Genomic DNA, 22642 nt, shown 5'->3' with positions numbered 1-22642 from the left:
TCCGCTGCTTCTTGGGTAAGGCGTCAAAACCCGGGAAATGCATGTATAAAAATCAGTATCATCATGTAGACACAGGCGTTCTGCATACAAAGCAAAGCAAATCAAGAGAAACAAGATATTACTCTATAGGAAAATGACAATTCCAAACTTGAAATTTGTCGATTAATACTGTCTGACTACTAGATAAATGGGGATCTCCGTGGTCGAGGGGCTTAGCATGCCAGCGCGGCCCAATTTCCCAGGAGATTCCCACCAATGCAATCGCTGTGAATTCAAGCCCAGCATATGCTGGCTTCCTCTCCAACCGAAGGTGGGAAGGTCTGCAAGCAACCGTGGTTGTGGGTTTCCCACTGGCTCTGCTCGGTTTGCTCCCACCATAATGCTGGTCACTGTCGTATATTCTTGAGTACAGCGTAAAACACCAGTCAAATAAATAATCATTAAACAAGTGGCTTGGATATTACAACTGCCACAAGAGTTGTTTCCCTTTGTACGGGAGTGAACAAGTCCAGTTTTAGCCTCTTCTGTGGTTACGTGTCCAGGTTATACATATTTCTCCAGAGGTTTCACATGACCTTGATACTTCTGTGTAGCCCAGTCTTATCGCAGTATTGCAAAGTCCTGCTATACCAGAAATGTTAACTATTGTCAATCTATATATCGCTGGTGAGCGCGGGTGGGTTCACAAACAGGGCGTTAGAAATGAGCTGGGCTGATTTTCGAATGGGTAATTTTCCAGATACCCATTTGTCCATTGTTCTCGGGGTATTGTTGGCAATGAACGGTCGACGACCTTGACTAGTGGTGATTTTTAATATATGAACTTTGCTGAAGATCGTTTTCGTTCCACCAGTATGACGTGTGAGAGGACGTGCGGAAGTTCGCCAGTGACTTGCTTAATTAAGGCCATTCATTAAACTATCCACCATTGAAAATGTGAAAAATTCTGGAATGTAGAGGTATACAATGATAAAATAACGATTTGAAACAAACCAACAGTAGCCTTTGCCATAATTTAGCGAACAGTGAATCAGTCATTCATTCACTCCATGTCATAAGAAGTGCTATCGTATTCTGTCAGTCAGTGTGTGTGTCAGTCGATGATGGCTCAGCGGACTTAATGTGTTGAACCGGGTATTTTCCTTCTATTACTTTTGCATTTTAACTGATAAAAAATTATGTAACGTAAATACCGAAGCAGTGTAAAATCATAACATTATATTTTCGTCATTTTTTTTATTTCCAACATTATTTTCGCAAGCAATACATTAAATCAAACTAATCCAGATGAAAATCACAACGACACTGGTAAAAGATCACAGCCACTTTGTTCAGACTATTATGATACACTACTCGAGATGATACGCTACCCGTGCAGGACCAGTTACTTCTCTCCCAGCTCATCAAAATGAATGTCGCTCAACACATTTAATGATCATGAAAGTATAAGACCAACTATAGCAAATCTAACCCAGTATACTCTTAGTAATCATGATGTGCGGCCTGGTCAGTTGCATGGAAGCAATCCTTGTAATCCTTGTATTTCAAGAACATCTTTTCACTAAGGTGTGGTAAGACGACTGTATCCTCGGCTCCATCGTGGGCCAAATGTGAGATGTAAGATCCGAGTTCAAAGATTGTGTTCTCCTCCCCAACGATCATACGGTCAGCCATGTCGTGCATGAGCTGAAAGAGAAATGTGAGAAGATCGAATTGGCGTACATGTATACTAAGTAGCTCATGCACCTAGAAATACATGTACTTGAGGATGGTCCTGGGCTTACCCCGGGTTCTGACCGGCTTCCTCCCACCATAATGACGGCTGCCGTCGAACTCACGATACGTCACCCAGTTTGGCACCGTCACAAATGCCCCTTGTTCTAAGAACTTGCTTTGAGATCGCACAATTCAGTTATGGGACTTAAAGGCGAACGCGTATACTTGCTAACGAAACGGAATCGTTATACTTTTTTGTCCCACCAGTATGGATATCTGTTGATTGACATCATTAACAAGAACTTAGTAAATTTTTATCTAATATTAAGACCAATTGAGGTGTCAAAGAACAAGTGCTGGAAATGGCCTATCATCGAAATGGTAATAATTGTTTGTGAAACAGAGGCTATATCCTAGGGCCCATCTTATTTATTTGCTGTGTCAACAACATAACTAATGTCACCACTGTACTAAATATGTATTATTCGCCGACGACACAAGTGTGTGTATCTCATCCAGAAATATAAATGAAGCAGTCACTACCATGTCTGCTGAATTCGAAAAGATTCTTGACTGGATGACTTCAACCAAGCTATCGTTAAACATTAACAAAACTAAATGTATGGTCATCGGACCAGCATCCTCTTCTCCTACGGAAATTCCTCGGCTTTCTATGCAAGGGACAGTTATAGATTATGTTTCCTAATTTAAATTTTTCAGTATAATGTTTAACAGCAAACTTTCCAGGACATTCCATATCGGTTACACATGCAAAAAAATATCTCGCAGCATTGGCATAATTAACCGTATTAAACACTTTGTAAACAAACCAACTCTGGTAATACTTTATAACTACTTAATTTCCCCTTTTCTGAACTATGCTGGTGTTTTATAGAGTGACATTTATCCCTCTCATCTCAGACCCTTGAGTCTGTTACGTTCAGTAACCCAATCTAATCGACTCGAGCACACAGACCCTCTCATCAGATCCCTGAATATTTTACCGGTAAAATTCTCTATCCTTCAGTCTTCTTTATTAATCTCTCATAAGTATATATTTCATTCCTACAAAATACCCCTGAACTGCCGTAACATGTATCGAAAACAATCAGATATACACAATTATCCAACCAGAACACAGTGTCTTAACCTATTTAGACCCCTTCACTCTTCCAACCTGTCTCTCTACTCAGTTCAAAATATGATCCCTCGGGGATGGAACAGGCTACCGATATCTCTCAAATCTATTGACTCACTTTCTTTGTTTAAGTCCAAAATAAATGATTACTTGATGAACAATTCTGACTTATTTTCAAACATATAAATGTCTCATAGCCATGCACCACAGCATTTCTTTTGGCCCGTTACACAGCTCTGTGTTTCTCTTAAATATGTAAAACATCTACTCTGTTATGATTTACTTATAATTCACCTAAAACCAGCGCCATCTTTTATACTTGAACTTCCTCGGGATAGATCAAGCCCTTTGTGACTTTATTCCCACCATGTTTTATTTTCTGTAAACATGTTTACATTAAATATACTCATTGTGAATAAATATAATACAATACAACATATTCAAGATCTACGACGTCATATGGGAAATCGCTGCGTCATACACCCTGTGGGTGGGGACAGGTGAGGCGTATGGTAACATTCGTGTAATACACTTACATCAGGATCATGATGCTCCTGGGCGCAGGTGTGGGTGGCGATGATCTTGTTCAGAATGTTCTTCTCAATTTCCAGAGCCTGCTCGATCACCTTGGATGGATGGGCCCAGTCAGTGACGGGTGGTTTCTAAAACAGCCACCAAAAACAATCCAAACAATCCAAAGTCAAATGACAAAGCATGGGTAAAAACTTAAACGTTTGCTGAAACAGTAAAACCTCTGCCGGAGGTCTGCTGAAAGCTCTTGTGGCAAAGGCTGAATCCTCAAAGGCTGAATATGAAATACAAGCAAACTACCTAAACTATTGTTAACTTATACAACTACATTGTGTATGCGCACCCGTTTGCCGGTTTGTGAAATCATTTATATCACAATTCCCCCTCTCCTTTTCCCCCACTTCCTGCTCCCTTCGAATTATGCAACAATGTAGATATTTGTGCATGGCTTATGGAGAGTAATGAATAAGTGCTCGAGTATGACTTACCGGGATATCAGCCCATTCAATTTCCACTCCGCGGTGAACCAAATATTTCATCAAGTGCTTAGCGTCATTCAGCTTTTCTCTGGCGTGAACACTGAACATGGTGGCCATTCCCAGATATTCGGAGTCATATTCCCGGAAATGCGCAGACTTTTAATCAGAAAATATTGCCAGTGATACAAAATGAAATATACCTAGCGCAAGCATCATTCTTCACTTGTACCATTAACAAAATCACTGCTTTACTACTACAAATGTAACGCCAAGAAATTCGTGCGGGCTCATTAAAATTCATCTGGAGATATAGGAGTGTTCACACAGTTAATTATAGGACATTTTATTGAATATCTACCAATATTATCGATTACAGCTACTTAAAGAAGATTAGAAAATTTGTATAACATTTTATTTGTTGTAGTATGATTGGCCCTGTGATATATTGTAGCCAGCTATATGAATTAGGACATATCCTGTCTCACCTTGGCAATATACTGGAATGTCGCTGCCAAGTTCAGCTGTATCAGTTCATTCACAGCCTTGGCGCAGTCTGCGTTCACATTAACAGCGATCAAGTTTTCAGCTGAAAGTGTTGAATGCAAACAAACTGATAAATAAATTCGAACAGCTGCATTTATACAAGGGCATTGTAATCGTAACAAAAAAGCAAAACAAATGTTTTAGTACCACAATTTCTACACAGATTTATAACGATCTATTTACATTTTCTTATGTTGGCTTCTGCTTAAGAACAAACAGAGAAACAATCTTATTGTAATATACAATAAATGTGCAAAACATGCAAAAAATGAAGTCTGAAAAATGCTTTTGAATTGAAGGCCCAGCTGTGGGAGATTAAAAAATGTTTTGTTGAATACAAAAAAACGACGTACAGCACAGAGAGAAAAACCAGAGCAGCGGCGACAGTGTGACACCCCGGCAAATGATTACACGATACCGGTGAAATACGATCTCCTGTTAATTACGTTAACCAGGGTTTATTCTAACTGTTCAGGTAAATGCTCATACATCACCAAATCACCCGCCGTCTAGCATCATGCCTTAAGCAGAATTAGGTTAAAAAAAATGCAGTGATGCTACATGCAATTTATTAGTCGTCACTGGTCTATAATTACTCAAAATGCTGTGCGGTCATCACATTTAACATACAATAACATGAAAACAATGTAAAGGGGCCAGACTTCGGGGATGCTTAGTCTACCAGCAGAATCCTGGTTTGTGCAGGAAGACAATATATTTAAAACGTATAGCATACAGAGAAAAACCAGCTAAGGTAAAATCCTGACCACAAATCCATCCCACTCATATTCACTCAAGTTTCGAGTGTAAATGTCCTGTGATAAACCGATTCTCAAAAACCAGTTTGTTGATTTTGGAATACACTTATATTATGTGATAAAAATACAGACTACACGATGAAGAGTATAACTGGAGCAGCCACGATATAGTGGTCATTGGTATAACATTTCCACAGAGGCACCTTTCGCCAAAGCCATTTAACACATTTCATTAGTATTCCATAAGTCAGTACCTTTAAAAGTCAAATTAGGTGCAAAAAGTCTTAGGTTCTTTTTTTCTTAATCACCAACACTGTTGGATAGTTGAACAAAAGTGGCACCTAACTGTAGCATATTGGTTACAATGTGTGCTACTGCATTACAGTTAAGAGAGCATTAATCGCCTAAAAAGTATAAAAAAAAGAAAGAAATCAGATGAATTACCTTGTGCAGCGGCAAAGACTGAGAGGAGAATTATGGCGATCATGATGGTGGCTTTCGGCTTCTGGAAGTTACACGAGAGGAAGACTCAGGGGAGAGACAAGGCATTTATAGAGCTCTCCAGGGGTCTTGCCAAATGGGTCAGAGCTGTCAATGGTTCAAGGTGACGTTTGGGGTAACGCGAGGAGGCAAACAGCAGATCGACCTGTCCTGACTTCAGGTCCAGGAACTAGGGCATCGTGACCCGTTTGCTTCCTTGCACCCAAAGTCAAAAGGTGCTGACAAATCAGATTTGGTCGTCATATAATGTCATTGGCAAAACAACAGTGCGTACATGTGGCTGAGAACGATCTCCATTGTTCGAGTCACTGCTGACTGCAAACTGTAAATGAGAATAATGACTTTCCATCTCTAAATGTTGTCCACGCTATTCGCACCCAACAAAAAGAAGTTGTTATGCGACATGTTTTCTATGTTCGTTCGAGTGTGTGAACGTATGTTGCTTTTATGTTTGGAACGGCCTGCATTGTTTCATTTCGCCTGGCATTTATATGGAATGACCTGGGCAATCATTAGCTGAAAATAAGATCTTTTATAATTAATCACAAATATATGCACATTGTGTGGATTTTGGATCATTTTATTCAATATCAAAAGCATGTTGCGAAAGATTGTTCTCTTTATCCCGTTTAAGATAAAAATAACGAACATTGAATAAATCAAATCAAAAGTCCCCCTCTCCCGCCCCTAATAGCCAGATACATGACAAACCCCCTAACTTTCAGCCGCAGACAAAGCAACAGACGAGGCAGTTGAGTCGAGCACGTAGCATAAAAACAATGATTGATTACAGTGATTGGCTGCATAGATAGCCAGGTTAAATCGCATCAGCCAGCGATGATCCTCAAGAAGGATGAATCGGTTGGGAATCTGAACTTAAAACGATCATATTTCTTTGTGAACAAGCGCGTTTTTTTGTAGAAAGTTTTCACTTGCTTTCACTGTCTATTAAAGTCCGTGGTTTTATTGAATAATATTTAAAATGGTATGCTATAGTCGTTTAGAAAGAAAATACATTGACATATACCTTGTATTGATTGATTGTAAATTGTATTGATTTTAAACTTTCAACTTTTAATTTTAAAATTTCAGGAAAAGCATAAAATACTAGTAGTATTAATGTATTTAGCACAAGGACTAATTTTGTAGCGGTCATTAACATGGTGTAACGTTCCATGTAATTGATCAACCTCAACATGCCCGACATCTGATACGTTTGTACTCTGGAAATATTCAGAGGTCATCTATGTTACTGAACAGGCTCGAGTACTAGAACTTATGTACATGCATTAAGACGACATGTTCTAAGTTTATATAAGTAGGACATGTTATGCATGCGACTGGCCAACGGTAGTACTCAGTGGCAATCCTCAACTGCGTTTATTACGAACACTAAAGTTTACATAAGATGGTCAAACCATGGAGTAATTGTGTATCGAATTTCTTACTATCTGAAATATGATGTGTTCGCACACACGTAGTAATAAAGTTTCTCAATTTAGTGATACCGTTCATTGTGCTCTGTGCAGAATTCCAGAATACAAAAACATTACGTTTCAAAAGTAAAGCTTAAATTATTGTTATGCACATGTGCTCTATATACTGTAGACCCACCTCACCTGAAATTAAAACAAAACTAAAGCCTGAGGTAGAATGTTCAGCAAAACAATTATAGGGCCTTTACAATGTGTCGTATTTTTGCTGTCTTTATATTAACCTAAATACGTGCAGTTTTCTCATTATTATACCAATTGTTTTAATACTGCAGTCTGCTTAACTTGAACAGGAGTAACATGTCCAACCTGCAATATCGTATTACTTTCCTAGTACTTAGATATTCTATGGATTTCAAAACCAATACGACGTTATAAGCAGAAACACTACACTATATCATGCGTATCTTGGAAATTCAACGACAAGGTCTGTGTCTGCTATAGAGGCTTTGTTTTCTTTACAAATTACAGTGTGTTTTCAGGAAGAAACTTGTTATTTCTGTTTTACCCGTGGAAATAATCTTTTTTTTTGTTCCGTCAATGGGACTGGTGAGGCTTTTCATGCGCGTATTGGATATGTATATATCTCCACAATCGAGGCTTTTCGTCAAAACTATCTCTGAAGAAAAGAAAAAAAATCCAATCAAAATTCATTTTAAAGCAGATGCTTTAGTTCTTGCCTCCTTACATGGCCCTCGCTCTCATGTATAATAATGCAGGTCATGCTAATATTCATGGATAGTTTAATTTATCGGCATATTTGATATAAATATATTTATTTAACAAGGAACAATAGTTGGTTTTCGCTGTCTACGACAGGCCGATGGTGATATAAGTGGAGAGTTCGAATTCAGCTTTCATTGCTTCAGACATATCTTTGTATAAAGTGTTGTGGACTACCCACCAGAATTCACTCACCTGTTATTACACATGTACGCCTGTGCAACATAACTGGAAACTGCTTACTACTTATGCTTCCACTTCCAGGTAACTACACCTATCTAACGTGAAAACTATACATATTTGTTACAGATTGTGATGCTTATTTTTATGACACCTGCCCTTTGACTGTAGGTTTTTTTTACCGGTTAACGCCCAGAACTGTGTTTTGGGGGTATTTCGCTTACTCTTTCGAGCAGGTGGTTTGTGGGGTGTAGGGCATACCTCAGTCAAATAAATAAAAATAAACTATACTATGCTAACTATACATTATTTATATACCAATATGCCACAATGAACCTTCTTTTTGGAGAGGACATGGTCGTGGCGGAGTGGCCAAGGTGCTTGCTTTTCAGTTACTTTGACATACGAGGTTCGAGCTCAGTCCATGTCTTGGATCCGTCAGTGTAGTTGGATGCGTCAGTGTAGTTGGATCCGCCAGTGTAGTTAGATCCGTCAGTGTAGCTGGATCCGTCAGTGTAGTTGGATCCATCAGTGTAGTTGGATCCGTCAGTGTAGTCATATTTGTCAGTGTAGTTTGATCCGTCAGTGTAGCTGGATCCGTCAGTGTAGTTAGATCCGTCAGTGTAGTTAGATCCGTCAGTGTAGCTGGATCCGTCAGTGTAGTTGGATCCGTAGTTGGATCCTTCAGTGTAGTTGGATCCGTCAATGTAGTCATATTTGTCAGTGTAGTTGGGTCCGTCAGTGTAGTTGGATCTGTCTGTGTAGTCATATCCGTCAGTGTAGTTGGATCCGTCAGTGTAGTCATATCCGTCAGTGTAGTTAAATCCGTCAGTGTAGTTGGATCCGTCAGTGTAGTTGGATCCGTCAGTGTAGTCATATCCATCAGTGTAGTTGGATCCGTCAGTGTAGTTTGCCATAGGTCATTGCTTGAACCGGGACAGTCTGGTTTCCTCCAGCCATAAAATCGACCATCATAGAATAGGTGAAACATTTTTAGTATAGCTTTAAACATCTATCAGATAAATAAATAAATAAATAAGTAAATAAATAAAAAAATAAAAAAATAAATAAATAAATAGGGGCCTTCGTGGCCTAAATGACCCAGGGACCTCTCACCAATGCGGTCGCAGTGAGTTCAATCCAGCCCATGCTGGATTCGTCTTCGGCAGTACGTGTGAAGACCTGGCAACAACCTACGTATGGTCGTGTGTTTCATCTTAGCGCTGGCTGCCATCGTATAAGTAAAATATTCTTGAATACGGCGTAAAATACAAATCATTGGGGTTTTTTTGGCTCTTCTTTACAGAATGGTCTAACGGCTTTTGCAGAAAAAATTTGACCTTTAAGTGTAAGTGAATGTTTATGATGGGTGAAAACATGAGTCAAATATATCAATACATAAATCAATACAAATACCTCAGAACTGTGCGCCTCAGTCTAAGCAGGGGGCCACGGATTCTAGCCTGTGAGAGTCAGTTTTCAATATATGCTTGGGTATTTAAACCATATTCAAAGCTATATATCATGTGTGGCGGAGAAAGGGTTTGTACAGGAGGGAATGTCCCCTTACTCGTGTTTAAATGATCAAATCCCGTTACTCGCGAGTTACCTGACAACGCTGCAGCCCAGATAGGAGACCAAATTCCGTTACTCGCGAGGTACCTGACAACACTGCAGCCCAGACAGGAGATCAAATCCCGTTACTAGCGAGTTACCAGATAACACCGCATACCAGGCAGGAAATCAAGTCCCGTTACTAGCGAGTTACCTGACAACACTGTAGCCCAGACAGGAGATCAAATCCCGTTACTCCCGAGTTACCTGACAACACTGTAGCCCAGACAGGAGATCAAATCCCGTTACTCGCGAGTTACCTCACAACACTGCAGCCCATACAGGAGATCAAATCCCATCACTCGCGAGTTACCTCACAACACTGCAGCCCATACAGGAGATCAAATCCCGTTACTCGCGAGTTACCTGACAATACTGCAGCCCATACATGAGATCAAATCCATTACTCGTGAGTTGCCTGACAACACTTCAGCTCAGACTGGAGATCAAATCCCATTACTAGCGAGTTACCTGACAATACTGCAGCCCAGGCAGGAGATCAAATCCCGTTACTCGCGAGTTACCTGACAACACTTCATCTCAGGCAGGAGATCAAATCCCGTTACTCGCGAGTTACCTGACAACACTGCAGCCCAGGCATGAGATAAAATCCCGTTACTAGCGAGTTACCTGACAACACTGCAACCCAGACAGGAGATCAAATCCCGTTACTCGCGAGGTACCTGACAACACTTCAGCTCAGGCAGGAGATCAAACCCCGTTACTCGCGAGTTACCTGACAACACTGCATCCCAGACAGGAGATCAAATCCCGTTACTTGCGAGGTACCTGACAACACTTCAGATGAGGCAGGAGATCAAATCCCGTTACTAGCGAGTTACCTGACAATACTGCAGCCCAGGCATGAGATCAAATCCCATTTCTCCGACGTTCTCTGGCAACACTGCAGCCCAGACAGGAGATCAAATTCTGTTACTCGCGAGTTACCTGACAACACTGCATCTGAGGCAGTTCTTGAGTAGAGGTGAAATATTAACGAGAATAGGTGAAATATTCACGAGTATAGGTGAAATATTCTTGATTATATAGTGAAATATTTTTGTGTATACTCCATTCAAAATAACTCAATCAGATAAATAGGTATATAAAGAAAAGCCTAATATCATGATCAGCTAAAATCCCCATAAAATCCAACCTATGACAAAATTCACAAAACAACAACCAGGATTTCAATGTCCTTACATTTATTTCTTTTCCTGGAATCCAAACAGTGGCTCACAACACAAGTATGAACCCAACCCACACAAGTTTGCCACCCTGAGATTCGGATACTTAGAACATTTGCCCACGTCACACTGACCTTGGACAGAGACCACTTTTTTTTTTTACACTTAACGCTATAGCATTCTAAACATCGTGTTTGTCATCATGATGCCCGAAATAGCCATGTCAGTAATCATGGGGATGGTTATGATACTCGTCGGGTTCAACTGCATGGAAGCAATCCTTGTAACCCTTGTATTTCAAGAACAGCTTTTCACTAAGGTGTGGTAAGACGACTGTATCCTCGGCTCCATCGTGGGCCAAATGTGAGATGTAAGATCCGAGTTCAAAGATTGTGTTCTCCTCTTCTATGATCATACGGTTAGCCATGTCGTGCATGAGCTGAAAGCGCATTTAAAGAAATAAAATTACTTACAGCTCATAACGCTGTATTTATTATTTACCTGATGTCATATTCAAGAATTTTTTCACTGAATAGGTGGCGCGCATGTTTTATGGAGAAAACCAGAGTGCCCGCTGGCTACGTGTGACATAAGTTTTATTGGTGCATTTATTTTGATTTTGATATTCGAGAATTCCCACTTATAGGATCTCAGGGGAAAGCGGAGTGATCGCGGTAAATCACCGACATTTAGCGAGTTACTGATGAACTTTCCCACATGTAACGCGGTGATGTGCACGCTATATTTGTGGAAGACAAGTGGTCTTCATCGAACGTAAGACTTGTCAGATGGCCACACCTGCATCGTTGACCACTGATTGTCACCAACGTCCCAAGAGGCAGTGAAAACGGTATGTTGCTGAAGGCAAGTGGGCTGCAATGAATTCCATGCAAGACCACACAATTAAGATAACCGTTGACGTATTGCTACCATGGCCAAAGAACTTACAATAACACCACTTCGCATATTCAATTCGCTGTTCTCGTGTTGAACCCGCAATTACATGTAAACGAGGTTTCGTATGCCAATAGTTACCATGAGATCACTGTTCGCGAACGAGATTTTCAGTCTCCATTTCTCCGGGCTTGGAGCGAGGCCACATAGAGCCCAGGCACAAGACAAGCGTTAGATGTAATGTCTATACAGATGTGCACGATTTAACAAGCCTTTTGGATATTGTGTGACCTGACCTCAGAGGATCGAGGTCATCCTCATACTTACATCCGGGTCATTGTGTTCCTGCGCACAGGTGTGGGTAGCGATGATCTTGTTCAGCATGTTCTTTTCGATCTCTAAAGCCTGTGTCATCACTACGGATGGATGAGACCAGTTTGTATTGGGGGGTTTCTGTTAAAAAATATAAGTCTGCTTGCTAAACTGTCTGACAAATTAGCTGCAAATATGGAGCTGTATGTGTATGGGTCGATCTCTGTGTCGGTCATCCTGTGTCTCAGTTGATCTGTGTGTCGCTCGATCTGTGTGTTGGTCGTCCTGTTGTTCAGTCGATGTGTTGTTCAATCGATGTATTGTTCTTTCCCTCTGGTTGTCGCTAGTCCTGTTTTCCGCCGATCTGTGTGTCAGTCGATCTTTCTGTCGGTCAAATATTTTATCTTTTGATGACAAAGAAAACAATAAAAGTGAAGTGTATGTCAGCTGAAAATAGTTATCGGTGATTTTAAAAGTTCGTATTATATGGTGACATTTTGGGACCCAGTGGACATCAGTGAACCCACATGCATAGTTTTTACTTCAAACAGATTGATTCAACTGCATTTTACTGCTTTTTAAAAATTCTAAGAAAATAACTTTCTTTCATCTGACTATATTTCATATTAGTGTTTTCGTTGCCATTCACTTCACGAGGATTCTGGATACAAGACGACACGAAACCCTACATAAGTTCAGTGCAAACTTACCCTTATTTACCTATCATGATCTGCTTTTACCAACGTGATATTCATTTATCAGCACACTGTGTTAGTGACACGACGATGTTTATTCGGTGGATATTTTCATTTCATTAACTTTTGAGCAACTTTTTAAACGGAGGAATCACCAAGCAAGATCCAGTAATTATGAGAAAATCAGCGGGGTTTAAATAAAGTCATTTGGATTTAACTATTACGTGAGTTTCAGAATGAATGCGGTAAGCAATGATTACACTCAATTCTTGTTACTTTACCTATACAGTAAGTATAAACTTTAAATAAAACGTTAAAATTACACTCAGCCACGTCCTTAAAACGGTGACATGTACGCATTGTTACTACCGCTATCACTTTCCTCCTCCGCATAATTATCCTCATCTTCATGAACAGCAATAACACCGGTGATTACCATTGTTAGACAAGATAATCAAAAGCGTACAGCATAGCGAGTAAGACCAGAACAGCGACGACAGGGTGATAGCTTGCAAATGGGCATACTCAAGCAGGTAACCGTTGAAAAACGGCCTCTTGTCAATTTACATCAGTTAGGGTTTTATTCTGACTGTTCATGTAAAGGCATAACTAGTAGCAGTTTACACGCCCCCATAAGCAGAATTAGGCAAAAAATATACAGTGATGTTAATTTATTAGACCTCACTGGTCTAGAGTTACTTAAACCCATGAGTTGTCATCACATTTAAAATTCAATCATTTAAAAAAAATGCAAAGGGAGCAAGACTCACAGGAATATCTTCCCAATGAACTTCCGCTCCGCGATGGATAAGGTATTTCATCAAGTGCTTAGCGTCATTCAGCTTTTCTCTGGCGTGTGCATGGAACATGGCGGCCATGCCCGCATACTCAGAGTCGTACTCTCTGAAGTGAAATGCCTGCAAGCAAAACCAATAGGGCGCACACTCTTAAAGCACAAATGTTACGAAAATAACTTTTTCTAAGCGAGAAAAAGACACAACATATAAAATGCATTAAAATGTTACAGAGTGTAGTGTTAGATCACAGAACGTTTTAGCATTTGTGATGTGAAATTAGGAAGATTCGGAATATTACATCTAGAAGCGTTAATTTGACATTAAAATAATGTTAGATTGATTGCAACGTTTTCTGAAAATCTTGCAGTGTTCAATTCGTATCACTTTTGAGTTTTAATCAAACGTCATCAATGCTTCCTCTCCTCGACCACTGTCAAAATTTCGGATTTAAAATGATTTTTTTTTTACAATATTTCACTTTATGATATTTCAGTTGAATGAGCGCACCATTAATTGCGTTTTATTCCTAATTTAAATCGCAGATAAGACATAAAGCTTTATGAAAACAGAACGTGAATACGTTTCTTGGCCGTTCCCTGTACACATTTACCCCCCGGGATATAAACGGTTGTCGACTAAATCAAACTCTTGCGCATTCACAGACAGTTCATGTACAACTCGAAATAGACCTAGGATTTACACTGGTTTTTGGATTATGGAATTTTTTCTCAGGTAGAACACCAAAATTCTTATGTATGTATTTGCATCAGTTTAAAAGTTCATAACCGATTTATTTAAGCAGAACTTACCTTAGCTATGTATTGGAAGGTTGCAGCCAGATTCAGCTGAATAAGGTCATTGACGTGACCTTCACAGTCCTCGTGAAAGTTTACACGGACGACGTTATCACCTAACACAAACAAAAAACAAGCACTAAAAACAATAAAATATTACATAAATGTAACCTGTACCTAAAAGTAAGAAAAGACGTGTGAGTGAATCTGTCAGGTCTCAGTTGTTATCGCAAATGTGATAGGTTATATGATATCAGAGACACTAGAAATATAAGTGAGCATTCGTCAAGCTATGGCAAAGAAAAACTCCAAGCTTCGTTTCTTTGGGCTTCTGCTGAAATTGTCTCACAACTCCTCGTAAATAGTATATTATCTAAATTACGACAGTAAACTTCTTTTGAATTTTCAGTCTGATTTATCAGATAACTTCCCAACTAACTTCTACACAATGTCATATATATATATATATATATATATATATATATATATATATATATATATATATATATATATATATATATATATATTGTCTATTTTAGGATGCTCAAAAATTTTCTTTACCTCTCACGAAGGCCAACAGTGCCAAAAATATGAGCCTAGACATAATGACAAATGTTCTGTTACCCCCTCCTCTGATGGCAACGGGAAGGGTTAGTCCCTGACAGACTAGCCTTTTATATGAGTTCTTGGACAGGGGTGAAGTAACGTGAAGATTTTCGCATCATCTATACACTTCTGTCACGGAGAATCGCACAGCTAACTGTTACAAGGTCAAACGCGTCAGTGTAACTTTAGAATTCTCCAAAGTTCAAGCTCGGTAATACAACGGAGGGAAAACGTTAATCCCACAGAAACACATACGTGTGTTTTGCCCGCTCGACATTCACGATCGGCACACAGTGGAAAAGATTCTTATTCTGTGACTACACCTCCAAATAGGGTCATCTCAATTGGGATATTTCCGAGTTTAAGCTTTTTTTTTATTAAAAAAGTTCTACGGTTCAATACGACCTGTTGGAAAACTCACCTATTGCTGCAATTAGCTGGTTACCTTGGATTAAGTTATATATCTGCAAGACTTGAAAAATAAAGAAAAAGACTATAAGAATTTTTTTTTTTTTTGATCTTTTGCATAAGCAAAATGTGTTACATTTTTTTCTGCTCCGGGGACCTGGTTCAGTCGCCTAAAACTTTTGTCTCGCCGTGAGCACAGCGATCTCTGACCTGTAGGGGCAAAACCTCGAATCCAGTTCTTGCTGGTTAATGTGTGATTTAAAGGTGGAGAAAACATAAAAATGACATAAAGATGAAAGACTGCGAAAAGTTATTCGTAAATGTGGTCTTCAATATTTTTTTACGCTTTTTCTTTAAAGAGAAAAAGACACTTGAAAATAATTTTTGTATGGGGCAACCTTTTGGTATTTATAGTCTTAGTTTGATAATGTCATAAATGAGGATGTAACACAGATTTAATAAATAATTTTGCACTAGAATTTATTCTTTTCAGCTAACAGATGTATTAAATCTCAATTTGGATCATATTTATATTTTTAATATGTTCATAAATATTATCATAATTTAGGTTAAGTGCATATGTTTCGATATAAACAACAAATTTACATTCAAATAAATTTATTAAACAAGCATTACATCTCTTTTTAGAACATTATTATGCAGCAACGATAAATACCAAAAGTTGGCCCCATGCTTGTAAATGTTGCTTAATTTTACAATTCTAGTCACACAGGCTAAGTGTTAACAAGGGCCGAAACATCGGTTACAAGTACATACTGTGCATGGCGCCACAAGTAGCCCAGTGAATTGTAAGTGCGTCAGAACGTAACTAAAGCACGCCACTTGGATAACAGCCCAGTGAAATCCATACCAGGAGCATATCGTAACCCCGTAGTATGGCCTATAACCGATGACAAGCCTAGTTGTAACAAGAGTACAGAAGTCAAGGACAAAAAGCTACAAGATCATTATAAACAGGGCGTAAGTTGTTAAAACACCGTGACACATCAAGCCACAGACCAGACAAAGTTACCTCCCATGTATTGCTCTTGTGCATGTGTGAGGCTTTTTGTCATTTTAATAAAATGTGAGAATTAAATACAGGTACAGACATTACTCATATATTATCTTAAACCTGAAGCCGTCATGCGTGTAGTGCAGACACAATATTTTATTATGTAGGTGCAAAGTAAGTCGCTCTAGAATGTAATGCAAAATGTATTCTGTTACAAATCTGAAGAGAAAGCCTCGTCTGAATGATTCTAGAATGTATTCTGCCACCGCAACGAATTATTCTGTGAAATACAGCACATATATTCTAATTATTCAACATAAAGATTGTATCAGACTAACATGATATTATGTTGAATATGACACAGTATTATGTTATAATAACTGAATACATTCTAGCATCACTCAAACAAGGCTTTCTGTTAGGCTGTTTTTTGAGAGTATAACAAGAACGAAGGCGGGCGTCATTAGAATGGAAAGTATAGGCCTCTATTTCATAATACAGTGCAATAAGAGCACGTGGAACAGATATATCTGTGAGATCATTTGAGTCTTTTTGGTGCTGAATGTTAACAAATCATCAATTAAACAATACTGTTAAATCATGGCTCTCTACTGGTTCTGTGAACAGGGAACAAAATGATACAACGGGAACATCTGCAAGATTTTTCCCACCTCCACAAAAACTGCAGAGGTATAGATATAAATGAAAATAGATTCATCATGTGCGCTTATGACAAGCATCAGCAAGTGACTTGCAAGGCTTCATTTTTTGATCTAACGGTAGTCATTATATCACCACTAAGTGAAGTATCAAAATCATAGTTTAGGTCGTTAATGGCTAAAACAATTTCCAAACTCAAATTCTCTAAGATCAGTTTCATTTATAAAATAAGCATCACAATCTCTTAAAAATATATACAATTTTAATGGAAGATAGTTATCCGGAAGTAGAAGAATCAGCAGTTTTAAATGATGTCAGAAAGGCAAACATGTGGATCCACTAAAATCGAGTCCAGCATGTAGTCCACAATACTTTGTGTTTAAACTTCGAAAGGTCTGTATTTGTAGTATGTACAATATGCTGCTATACAGCAATATAAAGTATATAGATATCTGAGTTACCCTTTTATTCCAGCTGTTCATATGAACACAGCGACGATATAAAATTAATTAATTAGCTCATGCTGGCTTCCTCTCCGGCCGTAAGTGGGAAGGTCTGCCAGCAACCTGCGGCTGATCGTGAGTTTCCTCTCACCATAATGCTGGCCGCCGTCGCATAAGTGAAATATTCTTGAGTGCGGCAAAAAACACTAATCAAATAAACAAAATAAATAAAATTACGCCATGTTTATACAGTCCCTTGCTCCGGGTTAAGCGGAATTAGATACATACCATGTAAACGTATCCACAGAGATTTTCCACACTGTGACCATGAGCTGTAATTAATGTCTTGTGTGTTTAGAAGTAGTGCACTGACTTAAAGGTTTCAGTGGCAAGTGTCATACTTTCTGACCAAGACTGAAATTGTTGGTGTTAGTACCCACTCTAGCATAAACATCTGTTAAAGGAGAAGAAAATTAAAATATCAATCAAATACCATTGAAAAGAGTATGCATTTGCTCGCAGGTGCATGCCATAAACTATTATTTATTTATTTATTTGATTGGTGTTTTACGCCGTACTCAAGAATATTTCACTTATACGACGGCGGCCAGCATTATGGTGGGTGAAAGGCGGGCGCAGCCCGGGGGAAACCCACGACCATCCGCCGGTTGCTGGCAGACCTTCCCACTTACGGCTGGAGAGGAAGCCAGCATGAGCTGGACTTGAACTCACACCGACCGCATTGGTGAGACGCTCCTAGGTCATTACGCTGCGCTAGCGCGCTAACCGACTGAGCCACGGAGGCCCCGCTCATGCCATAAACAAAATTCCAATATGTACCTCAAGTTGATAAATTATAAATAATATATAATAATAAACACCCTAGAATATTTGTTCTTCTAATGGAACCCAAACCATAAATATCTTAACAATAATATCATGAAATAGAATTGAAAAAGTTTTTATTTTTGAAGACAAATAACGCAGGCTTACACAATTCACGCGCGTTTGTTGTACAAATGAGTTCATACAGAGGTAGTACATTGTTGTCGTCCCTGTAAGTAGACATCGATCTGTAGGTCTACGAAAGAAGCTGACCGGTTCCGATGGCTCAGTTAGTAAAGTGTCCGCCTCGGGGCGGTAAATTCAGGGTCAGTACTTGGTCGCGTCATCCCAAAGACCTTAAAAGAGGAAGTTTTAGCTTCCTTCCAGGGCGTTTAGCATTAAGGGGACAGTATAAATGCTCGGGTGGGACGGCTTACGTGCGTACAGACACTCTAAGGACTCCTTCGTCGACATATGGCTGAAAAATTGATAAGTCCGACGTTAAACCCAAAGGGATAATCCTTATCCGCAGTATACTATTGCTATTTGGTTATAGTTTTAGTCCCAACAACTAAAGAAACCATAACACCTAGCTTTGTGGTAGAAGTCTTACACCGATAACATAGTTTTAATTTACAGATAGGCCTGACAGCATGCAATCCCAGGTCAACTCTCAATGCGGTAATTAGACGAGTGGGCCATAGAATAGTGCCGGGAATCCTTTGCTTTGAAGGGCACTGAGTACCATGTGGATATCACACACGTAACGAAACTTCAGTTTAACTGAGGCACGTATATGTGACTATAGACTGTGGCTCTTAGGTCTTAATACGATAAAAGGGGAAATGCAGTGCCTTCAACTTTCTCAAAACACTTATTTCAGTGTGTTTCTCCTTGTTTTTGTAAGACTGTGGAAGGTTTCCTTGTGAAAATAATGTATTTAGTATTTTTAATATAGTTACAATTGTCCAATGTAACGTTGTACGGGTTATGTTCGTAGCTTTTTGGTTTTCGTGATGGTACTTGAATTGTTAGTTATTCATTTCTTCAAATGTAGCAGTTTTTCTGACATCAGTGACAGCGAAACAAACTGGGGCCACTTGACGTTACGACTTTGTAAAATCCAAAAGAAAAAGCCATGGTGATTTGAGCAAATTATAGACATTAAACATTAGACATAAACAACATATACGTACAGTTTTAGACAAACTACATATACGAGTGCAGTTTCAGGCAAACTACATATACGTGTACAGTTTCAGGCAAACTACATATATGTGTACAGTTTCAGACTAACTACATATACGCGTACAGTTTAAGACAAACTACATATACGTTTACAGTTTCAGATCAATAACCTTTGCAGTTCCTATTTAAAATTTATTGTGACATTTATATGAATGTTAAAGCCGACACTTCTTAGCAGATGCGTAACAGCAAATTCTATTGGACAAATCCAATGTCCTCTCCATGGAACATTATAGCTCAGTGTGAGGAGGGGAGGGGCCATGTGCCGTTGTGTAATCACAGAGTTGCTGACTTCTCAGACACCAGTACTTCAGCTGCTGGAGTTACTGCCCATTTCTCAAAAGATGCCATCGGCTTTTTATGAGATGTTGCAGATATTGCGAATTTGCGATTTTTAATCAGCAGTAGATTTAAATACATTTGTATATCAAATTAATGGGGGAGATTTGAATTTTAACATTATAACATCTTTCTTAAAAGTACTTGCTGTGTACCGGACATATGTAATATAACAAATGGGTTTCTTCCCTTTCCCAGACAGGCGGCTGGTATTAAAATTAGACAACATGTAGGTGTCTGCGTGTTGTTGGAAGAATCGGTCCAGCTCTAGACTGTGTAATCAGTTGATGAATCAGTTCAGGATATTTTTCTCCCGATGCACTGGAGGATTCGCTCCGGATCATGGCGCCAGAAGACCGACTCGGCCGGCATCTGATCAATGTCCCTACACTTACTTCACTCTCCCCCCACATCAGTCTCATATTTTCATTTCTTCCTACGTCTTCTATCGAACGTGGTATAAAAATAACACGAAAACTGCCATCTACATGATTTATTATGCGTTAAATATTATATTACCTTTTCAGGAATGGCCGCGGCTCGTCTATTTTTGCTCCAACAGAACTTTTATTGTCTTCTAACCAGATAAATCCGACTTATAAATAACGAACTCGGTTCGTTAGTTGTAAACAGCGACATCAAAACATGGTGTCACACAAAGGGTTTCTGGTTAGAGAGTACGCTGGCAATGGGTTCAGTGTCACGTAAGGCCAAACCAAAAACACCAAAAATGACGTTCGCCGATAATGTGATGAGTAATAAGGAAGTGTGTGTATAAAGATTGCACCTATGGCCCAGAAATGCAGTTTAAATTCTCCACAAACACGTGTATACTTCCTCACACGTGCGCACGTACCCACACACAAATAGAAGTAGAAAATATATGATAACGGTCACATTGATGTACTTTTCTGCACAGCACTCAACAGATAGTTATGGGCCAAGCTGTGGTCTTCTCAGTGTCATTATATCACGACTGTAGATGGAGGCGTCATGTTGTGGCTTCGGTATAGCTTTCCAGTGAGGCAGCACTACACGTGTGGGCCTAGTCTGTTACAATGTCACATCGTTGTAATTTGTTCAATTAAATTAAGATTTAAAGGGACGTAAAACAGAGGAGTAACCATGATTAGAAGTATTTGGAATTGCACTGGGCAAACTACTTTGTATATAAATCTTAACAACGTGAAAATGTACAAGTAAAATTAAATCTGAAAATATAATTTTACAGCTGACTTGTGCAACTTAAAATGAAAATATAGTCCTTAAGAAACTGTCATGAAGCTGACTGACTGACAATGAAGATTTTGGATCCCGGGTCTTCTTTCACAAAAGTTCGTAAATCAGTTTTCCGTAACTTTTCTCGTAAATGACATACCCTTATGGCACTATAACCTAGGCGATGTCTTTTACGAAAAAAGTTACGAAAAGTTTTGTGAAAGTGGCCTCTAAGTTAATCTCCCTTGCGTATACTTAAAAAGGTATTCAGTTTTGGTGTGTAACTTATGTTATAACATAATATGCAAGACTTTTCTTGAATAGACAAATACACCCCGGGTACATTTCCTGGGCAATGATCTACAGGATTTTATAGTATATAATAAGCACGATCCGAGTCGCCAACATCAAGCGTGCATATGATTTTGATTAAGTCAAATTTTACGTATGTCATCACAGGATTTTCGGGTAGGATGCCGAGGGTAAGTTCGACTCTTATAATACTTAAAATCAAGTGAAATATGCTCTTCTCGAACAATCAACACAGGAAAAGTCTTGTACGTGGATGTATATTACAATAATTTCACCTTGGTCACAATGGAGTATAAATAAAGCTAACCTTAACTTAAGAAGGGGCAGTGTTTGGTCCGAAGGACAGAGAGTGACATTAAGTGAATGTATGCATGTATACATGGGGTTTACGGTCGTACTTAACTTGGTGATATGACGATGAGAGGTCTTTAGAGATGTGTACATATACTGTGTCTTCTTGCAGCAGAGCTAGTCCATGCCGCAAAAGTGCTGCATACCTAAGTATCATACCTAAGACACCAGACATGACACCCACCCAGTCACATTATACTAACATCGAGCCAATCAGTCATGTTTCCTTACTCTAACATCTGAGTGCTGAGCGCCAAGCGAGGCGGCAGCAAGTGCCATTTTTAAAGAATCGGGTTTGATGAGGTGGTCTCCCGACTTCGAGACGGACTCTCTAACCTATAGGCCACCAAAGCGATCCTTTATGTGAATGACAAATACGCTCATTTTGTATCGTTGTATGTCAAACATAATAAATAGACTACATTGTAGGCCTACAGTAGGACCACATCTGTTAACGATAACACAACAGTATCATTCAAGTCTGTCATTCGCTCATCACGTTTTATTATCCAGATAAATTATTTAGTAATTTATGCGACCTCGCAACAGTCTTATTCCCCGATGTACAACTGTCGTAATATTTTGGTGGTCGTCAACAATACTGGGTATAGACGAGATACGGCGAATGACCCATACTTCTTACACTGCACAAGCTGCTTTCTATCACCACTAACAAATCCCTTTACATCGCTGATGCCCCTAGTGTATTTTGCGCAGTAACCTTGAAACAGCCAAAGGTCACTGGGCCCACGATAATGATGCAGAAAGTGATGTCAAAAACAACACCAGCTTTGTTTCAACTGTTGTTTGTATTAGCACTTGATACATATTGATTTTCTCTGCCTAAATTAGGCAAAACATT

The 22642-nt window shown here is 39.2% G+C and overlaps 3 protein-coding genes across 3 annotated transcripts; all 3 read right to left on the bottom strand.

The window, feature by feature from the left end:
* Positions 1-1198: 1198 nt before the first annotated feature.
* LOC135461493 (ferritin, heavy subunit-like) lies at positions 1199-5723 on the bottom strand. Its single transcript, XM_064738620.1, has 5 exons — positions 5610-5723; positions 4350-4450; positions 3874-4020; positions 3391-3516; positions 1199-1686 (listed from the first exon to the last, which is right to left on the bottom strand). The coding sequence occupies exons 1-5, from the start codon at positions 5650-5652 to the stop codon at positions 1483-1485; spliced, it is 621 nt and encodes a 206-aa protein (XP_064594690.1). The 5' UTR covers positions 5653-5723; the 3' UTR covers positions 1199-1482.
* Positions 5724-8454: 2731 nt separating this feature from the next.
* Positions 8455-8979, bottom strand: LOC135482122 (heterogeneous nuclear ribonucleoprotein A2 homolog 1-like). The gene has a single exon (XM_064761970.1). The coding sequence runs from the start codon at positions 8977-8979 to the stop codon at positions 8455-8457; it is 525 nt and encodes a 174-aa protein (XP_064618040.1).
* A 1897-nt stretch (positions 8980-10876) lies between these two features.
* On the bottom strand, positions 10877-15036 carry LOC135461918 (ferritin, heavy subunit-like). The gene is made up of 5 exons (XM_064739203.1): positions 14917-15036; positions 14371-14471; positions 13535-13681; positions 12085-12210; positions 10877-11302 (listed from the first exon to the last, which is right to left on the bottom strand). The coding sequence occupies exons 1-5, from the start codon at positions 14957-14959 to the stop codon at positions 11087-11089; spliced, it is 633 nt and encodes a 210-aa protein (XP_064595273.1). The 5' UTR covers positions 14960-15036; the 3' UTR covers positions 10877-11086.
* Positions 15037-22642: the final 7606 nt, after the last annotated feature.

Source organism: Liolophura sinensis, chromosome 1, assembly GCF_032854445.1.
Source record: "Liolophura sinensis isolate JHLJ2023 chromosome 1, CUHK_Ljap_v2, whole genome shotgun sequence".
NCBI classification, from domain to species: domain Eukaryota; kingdom Metazoa; phylum Mollusca; class Polyplacophora; order Chitonida; family Chitonidae; genus Liolophura; species Liolophura sinensis.
Note: the sequence above shows the minus strand (reverse complement) of the source record. Positions and strands in the feature narration are given on the sequence as shown.